Below are 18,884 nucleotides of genomic sequence, written 5' to 3'. Positions count from 1 at the left end.
AAATTGCTTTTACTGCTCTGACATCTCTCTTTCCATGAAGTTCAGCACAAGTAGTCCAAACAGGCATGCCTGGGCATCTGTTTTTCCTCTTAGTGTGATGGATGTGGGTGGGAGACATGGACAGGAACTCAGAGCTCCCAAAAGACTAACTTATAAAAACATCCTACCTTTCTGGATAAACGCTATTCAAGAGTCCAAAGAAACCTTTCACACAGCAGAATAAAATTAAAGCCACGGGATGAAGGATTAGTTACAATATGCCCTTCACTAATTAATGAAGTATTTGCATATTTGCACAACTTGAAAGGACATGTTCAGGTCTTATAGTATACACAACAACACAGATTACTCTTAATTCACCAAAAAAAACAGTGAAACTACACTTCAAAGTATCAGTGTAGGAATTTACATCTCACCAAGTTTTGTTCCTGATGAAAGTACCTCATATGTTTGACCCAACAGACTTCAACAATTCATCAAAACATGAAGCAAGAAGAGAGCACCAGATGAGAGCTCGACAACTTGTGTGACCCATTTCAATTTAGCAACAACCAAAATCATTTAAGCTTAGCTGGAAAACTGAGTGCTGGGGGAAACAACTGGCTTGGCTTCTTCTTTTTTATTTAAAAGGTTAAGAAACAAGATTTATAAAATAAGGTGCAAAAAAACTCCTGACAACTTACTGAAATTCTCTCTGCAAGCTGCATGTGGGAATGTAAAACATCCACATTGTTCACAACAAGCATTTTTCTCTGGAACCCCACAGAATAATATTCAGGAAAATTCATCATCAAATTCATACTGTGCAACTGATTGCAATCTTTGTGCAGGTAATGAAGCTGCTTTTTCCTGTTAGCCAGTAATGCTTGTCTCTGACATTTTCACAATATCATGAAAAAGCAAAGTAAACAAAACATTTATTTAAAGACAAACATTGTCATCCTGCACGCTGAGCATTGAAAATACGTCTAAAAGATATCTACCTCTTGTGTGAAAACATTTTTAAAGTTGTTTCAAAGTGCACATTTTTTTTCATGGTTAATTTGTCAACACAACAGCACCTATGTTCATCCATCCTCTTTTCAACACTTACAACTTCTCAAAATAAACAGGGTGACATGTGTGGCAATATTATAGCTGGTTGAAAATGTTTGAAAAAGACGTCTCAGACATTCAGATGACTGATGATTTCAACCTGTTTTCTTCTTTCTATGATGACATTACAGCTTGTGCTCATTGGGTAGCCTCCACTCTGTTTCTTCATTCACCACTTGTCACTGTTCTTTTTCCGTTGTGTCCTGCCTGAGAACCGTCATCTCCGGTTCAACAGGGAATGCTTCCCACTGTGAATTGCATGTGTGAACAAGGAACTCAGGAAGATAGCAGGGGTAGCGTGGTGGAAAATGTTTCAAGAGATGCATGTGTGAAAAAAGCTCCAGTGAGATTGTCTGCTCAAAAAAGCTAAAAGACCATCTTCCCAAAGTGTCAAACAAATACTCTCATTACGGCAATTGACCTTTTTCTCACCAGCTTACTTGATAATCAACATGATTTGATGCACAATAATAGCAAAATTAAAGAATCTTTGTCACTTAACAATACAAACAGATAGATGGAAGCCTGTAACAGGAGTCCATATTTTTTAAATGCAGGAAATTGTTATCCAAAATGGTTAGTTATGATTCAACTTAGTCCTTATTGGCTAATACAAACCAGATATTCTGCATTTTATTTTGTAAATAATGACTCTGTTTTGCAGCAGATAAACTAGAAAAAAATGAATGTGGCGAAAGAGTCAAAATTAAAAACAATTTTGATTCAAATTGGATAGAAAAAATAGAAATAGGCAAAATTGTGATGCATTGTGACTGTCTGTATCTTTGCATATAAAACACAACTCCTTTGTTTCTTCTAATGTAAAAAAAAAAAAAAAAAAGGAAAATGTGGAGGTGTAGGAAATGCTTTGAAAACAAAAGAGCTGACTTTGCTGTTGCAAGAATTTCCAATGCTGCATGTTGCTGTTGGAAAAGTAGCACTTAGCACATACCTGGAACCTCTTCAAGACCATAACTGGTGCTGTTGGGCTTAAAGCGATCAGGTTGGACCTTCATGTTTGGACACAGGACATCTGAGGAGAAAAGACAACAGTTATTTAGAATGTCTCTACATTATGATGAGGATTTTTTTGGGGAACACGGAGACAACTTGTTGAAACACTTCATGGCAACCTTTTACCTTCCTGTTGGAAACATAAGCATGTGCAATTGTTTCTTACAATGACAATTTAAAAGGAGTCGGACCCAAATAGTGTAAAGTCTTGTTTTAGGAAATGGTCTCACTGAAAAGGAGCCTTGGTCTGACATGTGATCTGAAAAGCCCTGAGCAGACAGACTGCTTTACATTTCTCCTGATGTCTGAGGAGTGGGGTGTGTATGGTGGCAGGGGAGCGACACATCAACAGGCCCCAGAAGCTGTTACAGTTTAAATTTCAATGCACACACACACACGAGTGAAGGTGATGAAAGTGAGCAAAGTGACAAGGTCAGGAAAAGTTTTTATTAGTAGGAGAGGTATTCTTGTCAGGAAGCCAGCTTCACAACTACTTAACACAGATATGGATCCTATTTAGTTTCTTTGATGTGAAAGTTGGTTCATAGATGAAAATTTGATTTTTTTAAAGGGTTATTTTTTCTTAGAAACCAGAAAACAGTGATAGACAGAATTAGTTTTCAATAGTTTTTGTTAAAAGTCCTTTTAGCAGAGATAAACGTTGTATGTAAACTCATTTTGGTCGATACAATGAAATGTATGCTAGAAATAGGAGCAGGTAACCAAAAGAAATGAATCAGTGTTTTCAGACAAAAAAGTGTTGGAGACATTTTAAAACTATCAACAATAGGGAGTTCCCTGAGAATGACCCACCATGGGGACTTTTTTTCTGTCTGCACTGCCATGGTGCTGAGAGAGTATCTTTTCTGAAGAAAGACTTTCAAAAAGGTTCCTCTAAACTGGGATCTATAGGATCTGAAATAGTCCATAATTCCTGTGGTGGGCAAGCCATTAGAAAGAGGGAACTTTAGATTAGACGCTATAGATTATAAATCATGGTCTTGATTAGAAGTATTAAAAAACGTAGGAGTTGATAACACTAAAAACTGGCATATTTAACATAAGCACTGCGAGGTGAGGGAACACCTTGTTATTGTTAGTTGTGCTAGCTTGTTGTAAAAGAGATCATATACTGATATATAACTAGTAACTAGTATGACACCATACTAGTCAGCCTGTCAGAAAAGCTCCAGTATGTCCATGATTATTTCTGCAGTTAGTATTGTCACGCCCTGCCCTCTGTCTGCATGTGTTTGGCTTCCTGGTTTGGCAGACAGTAGGCGGAGTCAGGAAGGCCATTAGTGTAACTGGGTACACCTGAGTCCAGCAGGACTCTGTTATATAAGTGACTTCCTCTTATATAACTGATAACTTGTGCTCCTTTCTTCCTCCCAGGCCTCCACCAGCAGGTTTGCACTTTTCAATGCTACAGCTATCCATACATTGCACTCATGACTGGTTCACATAATTATGATTGTTTTAACTTTCAAGCTTAATAATAAATTCATTTCCTTTAAACATTGTATTATGTGTGATGCCCTTCTTTTGTCACTTACTTTGAACCAGTTGGTGAATGAATAAAATGAGGGCTCGTCCAGTATTGGACCCAGGACCTCTCACACCCAAAGCAGGAATTATACCCCTCAACCCAGCTCAAAGTAAGTGACAATATACAACACTGTTTTCTACAGAGTGGTTAGCATGTCTATAAACTCTCTCGTAAAGCTACTATGACAAAGTTTCACTTTGTGTGGACCCTGGAGGCCTCTATGGACTAAGTAGATATGTCTTATTTGTTTGCTGTCTTTTAATGTGAACTGAAACACTGGGATTATTTTTCATGTCAAATGTAAATAAAGACATTGCGTGCTGAAAGAGGCTTTGACAACACCCAGATGACAGCTGTTGCAGGAATGTATAAATACTGCACTTAATTCTTCGTGCTTCAGGTATTAGTATTTGAAGTCAGTCTTTTTATAACCAACTAAAAACTCCAAACAGAAACTTTTAAGTGTAAAGTTTTAATACGAGTAAATTCTAGGAGGAAGACTGTTTATATTCTTCCAGACATTGATTATTCTACATTCAACTCCATCTCTCTTCCTGGTCTGCTGATCAGCTGGCTATGACCGTTTACACTTTAATGACTGAACCAGCCAGATAAAACCAATCCTGTTGCTGTCAGTTTTTAAAATATGTTCTCTCAGCAGGCAGTTTGTCATTTCATTCCATTCAATAACTGTGACCGTCCTCCATCCCAAGTCACACTGATCAGAGATGTTCAAGAGGGTCCAGCTGCTCAGAAACCCACCCCCTGCATTCTTACATCCTAAACACTATCAGCACCAGCAGTGTCTAGACTTCATTAATCCATCCTTCTGTCTGCCTCACCAATCACTTGAGTACATGAAGTCTGATGGCCAAAAACATTGCAAGTTCATCTCGATAGAAAAGCCATACCCTGTAGCAAATTCTGGTGCAGTATAAACCCTAAAGCCATGAACATGTTAAATAACAGAACCAGACTCATTTTGAATGGCAATCTGCTGCAAGTTGTCTAAATACAAAAAAAATACCTAATCTCATCCTCTCTAACTACAGCTGCAGACTGATGTATCCAAATAAATGAAAGCTTGAAGTTCATCAAAATAAGTTCTCCATGAATAAAACCTCCCATCATTCCCAGTTGGCAATGTACATATTAATTTTGATTATTAGGTATGACAGCCAGCCAGGGTCTTGTCACCAGCATGTAATCCATCTGTTTAAATGGCTTCCTCATTTAACCTAAAAATAGCTGAACAAATAGTCTGTGTCCGGGCTGTCAGCCCTAAATATGATCTGAGAAAAATATATCAGTGTTGCCCTCCGACTTCCCGAATAAATCAAGACTAAACATACCATCTAATGCTAGTTGTCTTAAATCACAGATAATATAATCATCCTTTCAGATTGCAATATGTGAAGCATTTGCTTTGACTACAGGGTTGTTGACATGGCTTAGGTTTCAGTATCATGTAAAACCCAAAGCATGCGCATGAAGCAACTCTAAGTCAATCTCTGATTGTGTCTTTCTACAGTTTGATGAAGGAGAATTGAAGGGACTAAAACTCTTCATTGTTATCAGTGTGTTCAAGCAATGTTTAAAAAGCTATATAAAAATTATTGGTTTATGTTTAAAAGGTCAGGGGGGCATACCAAAAGAAAGACCCTTCCTTTAAATGTATAGCAATGAGTCACTTTTTTTCCCTCTCTTTTAAAGACAAAGTTTTTGCACAACCCTGAGACTTTACAGGCTTCACCAGCTGAGTTACTCCCTGCACTTGTGGCCCTAAAGCTATAATTTAGGGCTCTAACTGTGAGTTAAAATGGAAGCAATGTCAAACCTGACTTTGGAAATAATGTCTCGCACAGATTCATCATCGTATCAGCTTGACCTTAACGCTGCACACCTAACTGCCTTATTTGTTTTAACAATGACTGATAAATTTTAAATTCATAATATTACTAGTGTTACCAGTCCACTACATTTATACATACTCTCGCTGTTTGCCAAGAGCTTTGATATTTGAGTACTTTGTCCCTGGAGCCATGTAAGGTCAAGTGTGTGATCCTATAGGTAGGTGAGGCCACACATGATCCCATGAATCAGTATGGCAGATAATAAGTAGTGCCCATTTTTAAACCTATAGATTACAAGGTGAAAACATCTGACATGGACACTGGAAACTGTTCTGGACCCACTTGAAACATTAGGGCTATAATTTTCTGGGTGAATATAACTGAGGCTTCTCAGTGAACCAGTCGTACTGACCACTGATATACTTAGAGACTCTCTTGAGATTACAGAAAGAAAACACTGGAGCGAGGATTCTGCACACATTTAGCCTTTGGTTAGTTCTGTGGAGCATTGAGCACTAAACTTGTATGTGCAGTATTTTCTTTTTAATAAATAAAACCTACATTAACAGCTGACAAGCTGAAAGTCTAAGTCAAGGAGGAAGGTCAAAGATCAGTGGCTTTAAAATGAATCACCATGGCAGTCTTGTACGAGTTTCACTCTGAACTATGATATGCCTTTCAAAATATTCAATTCTAGTGAGTCAACACTTTCTTCACGGTAATCTTTACTTCTTTACAATTTACTGGAAGATTAAAGCGAGAATTGGTATTGCTCGTCTGTGTGCTGAACCATGCAATCGTGTCATTGCCGTTTTTGTATTTACTGTTTGCGGTGAAGGCTTATGGCATCCTTTTCTTTCCTGTCTGCCTAATTTTAGGCTGGAATTTAAAGCGTTGGAGTGCAAAGCATCCATCTTCTCCATAAAAACACTCACAAGCAGATAGTTTCCTACATAGCTACCCAACATCATGACACTGCTACCTTAGTTTTAAGCTTTTTTTCACCCATTTATTTGGCTTTGTAGGTAATTGTTCATGCCTGTGTAGTGTAGCTGAAAGATTTTCTCAACACACATGAGTAGAAAAACTCTTGAGGTTAGCTCAAGACACGCTTTCCAGCGCTAAACACCTCCACAACGAAACAGCAGTCAAAAAGACAGCCACACGACAGAAATGTCGTGGTTAAAAAAACTGTCATTTACAAGCCAATTTCTGCAACAGCCCCTTAACATGCTTCATATTCAGTCAAAAAGAGGCCACGATAGCAGTGCCTGCTAGTGCAGCTGCTTTTTGTGGTTGGGGTGGGGTTTTTGTGGTTCGAGTCTTTCCTCAATGTAGTGCTTAAAGGTTAAAATAAGAGTCTAGTTTGATTAAGTGCACATTCAGGGTGAGGCAGCGTCTTCAAAGTGAGGCTTGACGGAGAAGCCGTGTGACATGCAGTGTGAGCTTCCTTTTGGCATTGAGCCTGATGACTTGACTTACTTTCACACAGCCTCCTCCGCAACCTGCCCCTGATCTTGTCAATGGCATTAAAGTCCGTCACATGGAAGACGTGGGCATTCTTTGGCTCGGCTGCAATTTCCTCCAGCTCGACCTTTAAAGCCTCCCCGATACCAACAGCAAACATCCGGATGCCAGCTTTGGCAGCTTCCTTGGAGGGCTCAAGAACATAATCCTGGCTCCGGCCATCTGTGAGAAGGATGGCCACTTTCTGGATACCTCTGGCTGCTGGTCTTGCTCCGTTTTGCTCTGTGAAGATGTTGGTGGTGGTGTAGCTGATAGCATCCCCAGTCATTGTATTTCCCCCCAGGTAGCGTATGTTACGGGCGGCTCGCTTCACATCCTCCAGGGTCCTGTGTCTATCCAGGTTGAACTCAGTGGTGGGTCTGTCACTGTAGCGCACCACGGCGACTCTTGTCTTGTCAGGGGCCACATCAAAAGACTCCACGAGGTTGGCCACCCATTGTCGGATCTTCTCAAAATTGTCTTTTCCAACACTGGATGAGGTGTCCAGGATGAATGCTAAGTCATAGTGGACGTTTTTACATCCTGACATAGGTAGATACAGAAGGATTTAGTCACATACAGACAAATTGAGATCTTCCACTTGTAACAGAGTAAACGATCTTAATGGTCTTACCTGCCCTCTGTGCTTCCACCGTCTCACCGGAAAGAGTCAAAACCAGGATGACAAAGACCAGGGTGATCCTTAATCCCAGTCGTAATTCCATCTCGGCCTTGCTTTCAGTCTGTTTTTTTGTTTTTTAATTTATGACCACCATCAAGCTGTCCCAAGTCTGTGGAAGGGTTAGAGGAGACAACAATTCTTCATTACACACTCACTCATTCTAACAAACACTACAGTCAAAAAGCCTACATTTCAAAAACATAACTGAACTAGATGTATATGGCATTTAGGAGTGTGTGCAAAGAGTTGTTTAAACTACTGTTAAACCAAAATTGGTGAAGTACTTCCTTTTGTGCAAGGACATTTGTGTACTAAAGAAAGCCTCCTACAGTGGCTGCTGAATATTGACAACAGGCTGGTGGCAAGCTGAGTCAAGACAGGCACTTTATAAAGACATGTTAACTTCTCCAAGAAAATATTTTTCTATCTTATATCCCCTTGTGTCTTATATTTCTTTTGTCCCCTGTTGGGATTGCTTTCTGCTATGGAAACTGGCAGGAAATGCTTTCCATTCTCAGGATGTGATAATTGAAGCCTAAGACTGAAAAACACACATCTCTAATCAGCAAGTGAATATTGCATCCAGAGCAACTGTGCAAAGCAAAGACTGTCGTAACTTACTGCCAAACTGTGATTTTACCAACTCCACATAAAAGAAGAAGTAAAAGAACAACACTGAGAGAGTGCATGGGGATGTTTTCAAACTCACACAGGGACCTTAAGTTTTGAGCTCTTAGAATTTGGACAGCTTTGATTCTGCAGCATTTCTGTAGTTAATCTCTGTAAGGTTCATTGATGAAGGTGTTGTGCCTTGCTGGCACTGATAGAAACCTGTCATATATACACAAATCTATTCCTGCTCTTATTGTACACACATGGTTGCGATGCCTACTATTAGGGCTGATATGTGGCTGAGCACAGCCATAACAAGGACTCATCCTGACTGTAAGAGTGTCTCACTGCGGGGGGTCTCTGGGGGAGGCTGAGGAATATCTGAGCGCTCAACTTGGAAAGTAATTCGAGGTTTTATTCATGTATTTATTTATGTAGAAAATTCTGAATGTACTGTATTACCACAGAAGTTATTGGAACGTTACAGCTTGAAGTAAAGTAAACAGAGTGTAGTATGGGTCAGTATCTGCTTATATCCTTTAGAAACAAAAAGTGGTTTTAGCAGCAAATTATTTCAGGGAAAGGTTGTGGGACAAATTCAGTAGCAGCTTGTTTATTGTGAGTTGGCCCTATATAGCTTGTAAAATAGAGAGTGCATTATTCACAGTGGGTATTGCAAAGTGCTTGGCCCCGAGGCACAAGTTTCCTTATCTGATTCTCCATTAGACTATTTCTGCTACTTGGTTTCACTGGCACTATGAATGAGCAGAAACGGCATGCCAGCTCAATCAATCTAATGGCCCAATTAGTGCATATTTAAAATCCCAGAAATTCAGCCCAGCAAGACAGAAATCACAGCAACACTATGAAGGCAACTAAACAAGATTTGTATTCATACTCCTTATCTTCTTTCCCCAAGTTTTGTACAAGTCTTTGCATTTTCTAATTTGTCTCCCTTTCATCACTGATTACATTTCAGTATTGCATGGAATTGATCTGTGATGTAAAAAAAAATGGAGCCAAGATAAAGCTGAAAACAAGCTGGTTTGTCTCTGTCAACATGGGAACCTGAGACCAGATTCTTTACAAACTGTGGGTCATCAGGCCTGTTTCCACTTCCTCTTCTCAATGGCAGACCTGGGAATGCGATGTAGATGTGTATAACAGAAGCACTACATTTATCATTCCCGAAATGATAAAAACAGAACATTTGCAACCCAAGAATAGGAAGGGGGAAAAAAAGAGGAAGCCAGTTGTCTGGTTAATCATCTGAACAGCAAGTGCAAAAAACAACACCACTTGCCAACAATTCCTAAGTACTAAAGAATAAATACAAATTTAAAGTCAGTTATTCAAGGACGGTTGCAATGACAGATGGCGGTTTAAATGATATCTGGGTTTTTTTCTTACCTGGCCTGTCACTCAGTCAGTCAGTGTTACCAAAGTGTCTGTCAACTCTCCAGCACTCACACCTTGAATCAACACCGGGGCAGCATCATTATCAGGTGATAATAATTCCAGATATCTCTCCTGCAGGCCCCAGGATTCAAAGTGGGTATTATACAGTATAATCCAGAGTGACAATCCAGTGTACAACGATTTTTGGAAAGTGAGGTGAGGTGAGCTTCAGAGACCTTGTGGATGGTTGGACAGAGTGGGAGGGAGCTGCAAGGGGAGAAAGTGTAGGGTTTCACTCGTGGTTCTACCATTCTTAACTGTGCTGTGCTTACACAGAAAAAAAAAAAAAGACTGTGAGGCACAGCAGCCAATTATAGACCCAACATTCTGGATATTTTTGTCCCTTTTTTTTCCTCTTCTTTATTGCTGCACCCATCTAAAGTGTTGCACTCAAAGAAAAAGCACATGCTTCTTGGCAACCGCTTCAACTGTCCAGCCTTTGCCACTTGCGAGAGCCACAGCGGAGCCGCCCTGGAGCTGGTGGTGGTGGGCTGGGCCGCATTGGTTTCAACCAGCCACACACTTATGGAGACGGGGTGTATTTAAGTTGGAGAAATGATTACAGAATACTTGTGCTTACAGCTTTGTGTAAAATGTATGTCATCGCTCTGACTTCCAGCGAAGCTCTGTGATCTTTATTACTCATCACGTGCTGTTATGACAAGTTTACAATCATGTCTTCCCGCACAACTTTCATTTCTGCATGTAGTTTTTTTTTAATTATTAACATAAATCTTACATTTTTAATCTGTTGTTGTTGTTGTTGTTGTAAGTTCTTTCTGCTAATCTTAAATTATCTTTACACATGCTCTCCTGAAAATTTCTTGAAAATTTCAGGAACTATAATTCCGTCCCAATGTTATAAAAAAGGTACTAAGGGAATCCAAATTGGCAGACAAAGGAACAGTTTATTTATCCACTGCAATAGGACATAGAGTATTACCAGTATCAACAAATGAAATAAAATGAACATGCTAGGGCAGAAAAGAGTAAATACTGCAGCTGCTCTTCTGACTTGAAAAAGCTTTATAACACAGCATTTACCCTGTCGCTCACTGGTCACACGGCTCATACGTCATGACTGACACTTGTTCAAGGTGATTTTCTTTTTTCCACAATATTTTCTGATGTCTTCACACATTGGCTAGACCCAAATTTACCTGAGGTCTGGCAGGAAAAATTATGTGAAAAATCACTTTGAATAATGTGTTGGCTTGCGTTGATACCATAAATTGTATATTAATATAAATATCAATAAACAAAGCCTTAAGTGATGTCACCCATCTGTTGCTGCAGGGGGCTTTGGAGTCCCATCGGTGGCTGTCACCATGCTGGAAATGCTGTCTCCTAACTTTCAGTCAACCTAATGAGAGGTTGTGTCCTCAAGCGGAGGCATGTTTTAAGCCTTGGCAATCCGATACCGTGCATGCCTGTCTCACCATGTTTCTTTATAAGGAAAAAAACCTGATAAAATGTGACCTAATCAGACTTATTTTGTTTTGGACCAGGCTGTAAAAACGGGCTTTTTTGAATCAGGTGTACACTGTAAGTTAGTTTTTGTGCTTCTGCAGCCTCAAGTGGACACTCGTCAACCTGTAGGATTTTGCTCTTCCACATTGGCCACATTTTACAACAACTCTCTATTTAAACATCAATTCTACTTTGTAAAACAGATTTTTTTTTAAGCAAACACAGACAAAACATGCAATGAAATGATTCATGAATGAAAAGTCAGCTTCCATAATTCATTGTGCAATTCCTTCTAACCTGCCGTAACCCATCGTCCTCGATAAGAAAAAGTCAGTAGTGTTTGCCAAGCTGTAAATCTGCATATCTCCTGATTTGATAAACATGACTAGGATGACTGTAATTCACATTTTACAGTATGTTGATGTGCTTATCATGTGCGGTCATGCTTCTTGGCAGAGAATGCTGCACTGAGACACAGCAGCCCTCTGTCTCAGTCTGTGTCAGACATCCTGCCTGGCAGACGTTCTGTGTGTTTCTCCTCTAAAGTTCACTGCATGTGAACGTGAATGTGTGGTGAACTTTCCCCTTTAAACCGCTCCTACATCTGTCCCCGTATGCTTCTGCTGCAACAAACGGTACATGCAATTCTACTGTGGAGATTTTAAGGTGCCAATTGTTCAGAGTCAAAATTTGAATGTCATGGACAACAAACAAGTTAGCCATTGCATCCAGGCCTATTTACAGGGCCTTTGTAGCCAAGGAGAGAGAGCTCAGGCCAGGCTATGTATAGGCTCTGTGTGAAGTGGATGGGAAGTGGGCTGACGATTCATGGCAGATGCACAATATGAGTGATGGTGTCAGTCTGAGGAACCGTCTGTCGCCTCATGTGAGAGGGCTAAAGAGGTGACCGGCATGTATGGTGAGCACCGTGTTGCATTTTAGAAAGCCATCTGTCGTCTGATTGACAGCCAGCTTTCACCCTCCCACACCAGAGAGATTGTCTTACAAAATATGTTGAAAACAATAATGTGTGAATTAGTGCTGAAGCCGAAGAGAGAATGCATGTTTTGAAGATATAGCTTATTTTCAACCTTTAGTTAGCATTCTCATCGTGTGAAATTTACAGCTACATTAGTGCGAATGCATTCATTTGACCTTCGTGCCTTTAGATGCCACCCACTCAGCTAGATGGGAGATCTCTGCCTTGCTTTCAGTTTTGCCTTGTGGGGTCTTGCTTGCAGCTTATCAAACATTTCCTCTCTTGGGGGCTGCTATGGGTCAGTGGTAGAGTTGGTTGTTTCTCAACAGGATGACTGGGGGGTTCGATCCCCAGCTAATGAAGCCACATGTCAATTGTCTTCTTGGGCAAGACACTTAACCCCAAGTTACTCCCACTGTTTCTTTGGCAGCATTTTATTTATTTTTTTAATTCATATTTTATTAATCCCGCAAGGGGTAGTTTGGTTTACACTCTGTTTAATGAACATGAACACGCACACGCACACGCACATGCACACGCATACGCACACATTAAGGACTCAGAAGGAGGGGGCTGCCCACAGCGAGTGCTCCAAAGCAGTTTTAGGGTTTGGTGCCTTGCTCAAGGGAACCTTGGCAGTGCTCAGGAAGTGGACTGGCAACCCTCTGGTTCCCAGCACAAGTCCCTACAGACTGAGCTAATGCTGCCCCACTTTACACATTAACCTCTACCATCAGTGTGTGAATTAGTAGGTGGGATCTGCGGTGTAAACACACTTTGAGTGAGTCTGAAGACTAGAAAAGTGCCTCACATCATAAGTGCATATACAATCATTTACCTTTTAGCATTTACCCTGTAGACCACCACAATATAATGTGTTCAAACAACATATGTATCTCTTTTTGTATTTCTCATCTATAGTTTATTTGCCTGCCACTGAGAAAAGCAAGTTGAAAACTGTGACATCTTAACCATGTAAACCGTTTGGACCGAGTCAGGTGGAGAAACATTCCTGTGCATCTTCAGTTTCCTCTGCAGCCCAGTAATCTGCTATAGGTATGAAAATATAAATGGACTGTATTGGCACAGTTTTTTGGACCCTGAATTCTGTTCTGAATTCAGAATTCAGGGCAATACATGCACAATTCAATGTAGCAGCCAGTAGACAGAGTAATCATTCACCATTTCCCTCCCCTGGTGAATTGGATCATTTTTTAAATGTTGTATTTTAACAATAAATAGTTCATCTATTCACCAAGATGACCTGCTCATGTCTCAGAATATACTTCGACTTCATGTCCCAAGTCATAGCGGTAACACAATCACCACATTTCTCCACCGTGCTACATACATTTTATCAGCTTTTAGATCCTTTTTGGTTGGACAACGTAACTGCTTGTGGTTCAAATAGTGTGCTCTTGTCAATGTCTATCTGCTTTGCATCAAGAAGTGAAACTTTATTCTAGGAGTTGGCCAAAAAATCTTTACTTCCTTAAGTTCACCGATTTAAGTAGCAGAAAAATTAACAAAATATTTGATTATGTATAACAATAATAGTAGTATTTGTGTTACTGCTACACTTTATTTAACAAACTTGTGTGCCAACAGAATTAGAGGACTTCTTGGGTTGGTTTTGCAGTTTCCTTTTTAGCTTAAATTTAGCTTTGAATTGCAGAATGAACAGTGAAAATGGCAACACAGAGGATGTCATGGACAGAGGAAGCATTTTCCAAGAAAGAGCTCAGAGAAGAAGAAATGCATCGAAGGAAACTAATGCTGTAGCTGCTGGCCCAAAATGCCTCCAGGTACATGGAGGTACGAGTGGCAGACATAAAGTGACCATTGATTACTTTATTACCCAGCCACATCTCAACTCATGTGTGACTTACTGCTATTAAAACATGTTTTAATATTTTTCCTTTGATCATTGCTGTAACCTGCAACTGCACCACATCTTGTCATAGGTGAGGTACATTCAGTTCGGATCATACTAATGATAATAAACCTCTTACATTTAAATTAGCTGGTATTTGATATGTTATATTTTAATTTGTTGATTTCTTTAACTAAAAAGGATCTCCTGGCTATGTGTATGTGTATCCATGTTTGCCTCACAGGTTCACATGCAGCTTGTGTTCTGTTCTGATGACTTCATTTTACCATAAAGTTCAGATGTGAAGAGGCAAGTAACAACAACAACAAACTATTTTGCATCAAGACACATCTTTTGTCAAGGATAAATTGAGAAATAAATCAGGCATTGTGTTAATGACACAGACAGTGAGATCATAATGAACTATTTTAAGCCTGGATATAACTAATGCTGACCGTCTGGCTAACGACCAAAGGTCTGGTGAAGCATCCTTCATGGAGAACTTTGAGCGTCGGCCAAATCTTTCGCAGAGATCATGGTGGGGGCGGAGAGCAATCACACAACAGAGACGGATGGTTTTTTTTAAAGAAAGGAAATAAGTAAACCACCACAGTACCGACTTTTAAAAAATCACATTGTAGGACCGAATGTCTTTGTAACTTGTTTTTATTAAAGTTATCATTTAAGACCTCAGATAAAAAATAAGCATGAATTACAATAGGAAGAACAGACTTGTCATTGGTTAAATATTCAAACACAAACATGTATGGGGGAGGTTGGGGATCAGCTGGCAAAGTCGGTCTTCTCTCCTCCAGAAGGCAGAGGCATCGTTCCCCAGCTCCTGAAGCCACATGTCCAACGTGTCCTTGGGGAAGATGCTTAACCCTAGGTTGCTCCATCTGCTTTGTAGGCCGTGTATGAATGTGTATGAAAGGGATAAGTTATAGTCATAGCAGTCCCTACCATCAGTGTGTGAATAGGTAGGTGTGACCTGCGGTGAAAAAGTGCTTTGACGTGAAAAAGTGCTTTGACGAGTAAAAGTGTTAAATACTGTAAGCTCAAGTCCATTTACCATTTCCATCACAGTATTTGTTTGTTAATGCCCTATTCACCTAACAGGTTTTGTATTTATTAAACACACAGTATTAACAGTTGGTCAGTCTAAATAATCATCATTCGAATTTCATTTTATGAGGACTTTTCATTCTGTTGTATTATTTATTTTGGATCATCTTTGAACTCACTTGTTGTGATGTGCAAGCAGCCTTGCTTTGTGTTTTGTCTGTTTCACATAATTGAATTAGTGGGAACTCAGATCAGGGGAATAGCTTTTGGAATTGGAACAATCCATATCTTAGAGCGACACGAAATTATGCACATTTTTTATTTTCTATTTTTAGAGCACAATTGAAAGTCTGTTACAGAACGCTGAGATGTATGCTGGTTAAAGACACCTCAGCTACACCTAATAGATCCAGAGTGATAAGCTATTTTTCATTAAAATAATGGAAAATATAGTGCAAATATTTTAGACTTAATGTGACAGACTGGTCCATTTTAACTTAGAAAACATTTCCCATTTTTTTGTTTTCATTGTCTTTGAAAGGCTCAATCTGTACAGCAGTGAGTAATGGCACAAGGCTTGAGAATATTACCATACTCCAACATTTACTTTATCTGCTGAGAAAATATCAGCACTACTGTATACAGTATATTTCATTCTATTAAAAGCATCCATAAATGTTATAAACATGTTTCTATCTGTCTCCTATTGTAACATGTATGACATCACTGCGCAAAGTCCTAAGCAGCAAAAGTGAATTAATGAATTAAATCACTGCTGGAGACGTTCCAGAGGGACTTCATTGTTGTGCTTGGTCATCAAGGGTTTTTTCCTCTTTAATCTCCAGTTAGCAGCACTTGGCTTAACACCCTCCAGAGCGTGTTCTCTGCTTGCACCATCAGCCGACTGGCAGGTCATAGTGCATCTCGCAGATTGATGACTGCAATCTTCTTGATTGCTTTTCATGATGCTTCCTAACTTTGCGAGAGGCTCTTTCTTGCTTTTGTCGGCAGTCGGCTGAGCTTTCATAACCCTCTCTGCCCGTTGCCCTTTGCCTTGAACACCTTGGGCCAGCTTGACTTTATCCACACATAATCCCACTGTTGACATGTTTGAATTACACTGATCCTCTTCAAGAAGGCATTTCGCCCTCCTCAGCCTCAACCGCCTCGTCCCAGTCTCCTGCTGGAGTGGATTGGGGTTTTGTCTCACCACCTCTGTGCCACGCTCAGCCCGCGCTTTAACACAGGATGAAAGGGAGGGAGGGGCAGGCTTGCTGCACAGAGGAGCTGGGGTACCTTGACACACCACGCCCTCCAGAAGACTGTTTCCATGCTGCTCTATGGGACTGGAGCGAATCAGCTGTGGCCGTGTGGATCGATTTTCCTGTTGAGCCTTAAGTTGTGTAAAAGAAGCAGTGGGGCATTCTGCAGCTTTCACCGGTCTCTGCCTTACACATGATTTAGCTTTCCTTGTACAGGGTTCAATCACTGTTCCATCCAGTTTACAGGAAACAGGTTTGGCCTCCTGATGGACAAACTTTAGTTTCTGCCTCTGAGCCTCCCTCACTTCCTCTGGCAGCTCCAGAGGGGCGAGCTTCAGAGGGCGCCTCACCAGTCGATTCTCAGCCTCCCTCTCAAGCTCAGGCCTGGGTGACTTTAGTAGCAACAAGTCCAACTGTGTCATGCCCTCCTGGGACGGCAAGCAGCTCGTAAGCTGACCCACTGCTTCCCTTTCATATGTTGATGACAGATGGTGGCCAGGTGTTTTTGAATTGCGGCCACTTTTAGCTTCCAGTCGGAGGTTTTGACCATTCAGATGCAGCGTGGTATTTTTAACCTGGATGCTCAACATTTCTTCTCGTGGGAGAGCCCCCTGAACAAAAGCACATTGATTAACTCTTTGAAAGAAATCCCTGACTGATAATGTGGCCTGTGCTTCTTTGAAAAGAAATACCACAACGTTGAATAATAAGCTAGTGCAGGTTGTCTTACTTTTCAAAATAAATCAAGGACTTTCAGGAAATACCTACCACACTTTAATTCAAACAGAGCCTCTACATTATTTGCTTTGTTTGTTTTTTAATTGTTTATTTATTTAAATGTAATGGATGATGTGTAGAATTTCAAATAGCTTTGTGAGAACATAATGTAACCTCACACCAAGGACTACCTGGACCTTTGGAAGAGTTGTTTCTCCTGGGCTCAATCTAATGAGGATCTTATTCAACGTATAAACAAACATTAGCTTAATGAGTAGTGTAGTAATCCAATTCAATTAGTGTCGTATTTCTGGAAAGATTTATGTTTACAAGTTACCTTTACCTTAATACTGGCTCTTACCTTAAATACAGCCTGTAGTTTAGTAAATTAACCCTTCACTAAAGCTTTATAGACTTGTAATAAGCCAATAATAAGGCCAACAACACTTGGTTACCAAGGAAGGAAGATCCTTTTAGCGTGCATTTGTATTTTAATCGCTCTTCAATTAGTTTAGAAAATCCCTCTGAGAAACAGCTTGCCTTCTAGAAAAGGTTACTGCAGAGCATCAGGGCCATAGTACCTTTAAGAAGCTTTCATTCATATATTTACATGAGTGAAACGTGACCAATGCAGGAAGCCTGTTGCCTTCTTGCATGTAGGGCTGAACACTTCATTGCACATTTAAATGAAGTCATCACTAAAGGGTCAACATTTTCTAAATGTATTTTATTTATTTATTTGAAATACAATAATGTCTTTACTCAGAATATATCCGTAAAGATTCTGCTACCATCATCCAAGTCTTATCCATCAAGTCTTAAGATGTGAATCTTAACAAAAAGTAAGCGTATAAATCGCTTAGTACAAAAACTTTTTGCATTGCATTGATTTGATTTTTGCTCATGGAGCTCCTTTCTTGAAAGTGCAAATCTGCTCATCACGAAAGACGTGGAAATAGACAAAGGCCAAAAAAAAGTGTGGGAACTAAAGCTCTGTAGTGGTTCATCAATCTGTTGTAAGGCTCTGAGAGAGCTTGTAAATGAAAACAAGTTAGGCGCAACTCAATCCAGAGGGCTCCAGCTGCACTTGCAAACTGCTTATTGCTGTTTTATTCAGCATTTGTGAGGGATTTATTCACCCTGGCTAAAGCCATCAGTTACCACCTACAAACTCTTTATAACAGCTTTTTACTTTACTTCTGGAAATATTCACTGGTTGAGCATCAACTTATTATCAGTTCCTTATAGCTTGTAATGCCTTATATTATACAGCTGTACACACTGCACTACTACGTCACTTTCATTGCACGTTACTGAAAAAAATCAGCTAATAGCTGATAACAAACAATTTAAAACTTTTAACTATCTGTCGGTGAAATGCTAAAATATACTCACAGGTTTGGTAAACATCTCCAGTTAAAAAAGTGTAAAATCCCTCCTCGCAGGTAGAACAGCCGTTTGACCCTGTGTTTATTTTGTGCATGCCACCTTGTCAGAAACAGTGACAACGCACTGGGCTTTTAGAAGCCATAATGTTATTAGGCAGATTAGGGTCAAGCAGCAGTGCAGTGCAGCGCAGCACATGGATCTCTGGTTATATCCAGCTTAAAGGCAGTCAATATGCACACCCAATACTTTGCTTTGTTTACAGGAGTTTGTCTTCATCTTCTGCAGATCAGTTGTGTAAATTGACATACAATGACTGAATGCAGATCACTGCTCAAGTAAAAACAATGAAGTCAAACGCAG

At 40.0% G+C, this 18,884-nt stretch overlaps 2 protein-coding genes and 1 long non-coding RNA gene across 3 annotated transcripts in view; 1 reads left to right on the top strand and 2 right to left on the bottom strand.

Annotated features, from left to right (window-relative positions):
* The window catches only part of col22a1 (collagen, type XXII, alpha 1), a 58,176-nt gene extending 47,668 nt beyond the window's left edge, over window positions 1-10,508 (bottom strand). Inside the window, exons 1-4 of the mRNA XM_079368499.1 lie at window positions 9,722-10,508; window positions 7,652-7,808; window positions 6,994-7,560; window positions 2,048-2,128 (exon numbers count right to left, since the gene is read on the bottom strand). Coding sequence (XP_079224625.1) covers window positions 2,048-2,128; window positions 6,994-7,560; window positions 7,652-7,742 — 739 coding nt within the window. The 5' untranslated portion in view covers window positions 7,743-7,808; window positions 9,722-10,508. The remainder of the gene's footprint in view (window positions 1-2,047; window positions 2,129-6,993; window positions 7,561-7,651; window positions 7,809-9,721) is intronic.
* LOC306839712 lies at window positions 3,489-7,092 on the top strand. The gene is made up of 3 exons (XR_013781235.1): window positions 3,489-3,518; window positions 3,676-3,767; window positions 7,004-7,092. It is a non-coding gene; the product is annotated as an uncharacterized lncRNA (long non-coding RNA).
* Window positions 10,509-14,788: 4,280 nt separating the features above from the next.
* On the bottom strand, window positions 14,789-18,635 carry LOC306839047 (uncharacterized protein). Its single transcript, XM_079367521.1, has 2 exons — window positions 18,531-18,635; window positions 14,789-17,029 (listed from the first exon to the last, which is right to left on the bottom strand). Exons 1-2 carry the CDS (start codon window positions 18,543-18,545, stop codon window positions 15,926-15,928), a joined length of 1,119 nt encoding a protein of 372 aa, XP_079223647.1. The 5' UTR covers window positions 18,546-18,635; the 3' UTR covers window positions 14,789-15,925.
* Between the last annotated feature and the right edge of the window lie 249 nt (window positions 18,636-18,884).

This window comes from Symphodus melops (genome assembly GCF_947650265.1).
Source record: "Symphodus melops genome assembly, chromosome: 18".
NCBI classification, from domain to species: Eukaryota; Metazoa; Chordata; class Actinopteri; order Labriformes; family Labridae; genus Symphodus; species Symphodus melops.
This window is presented reverse-complemented; position numbering and strand designations above follow the sequence as displayed.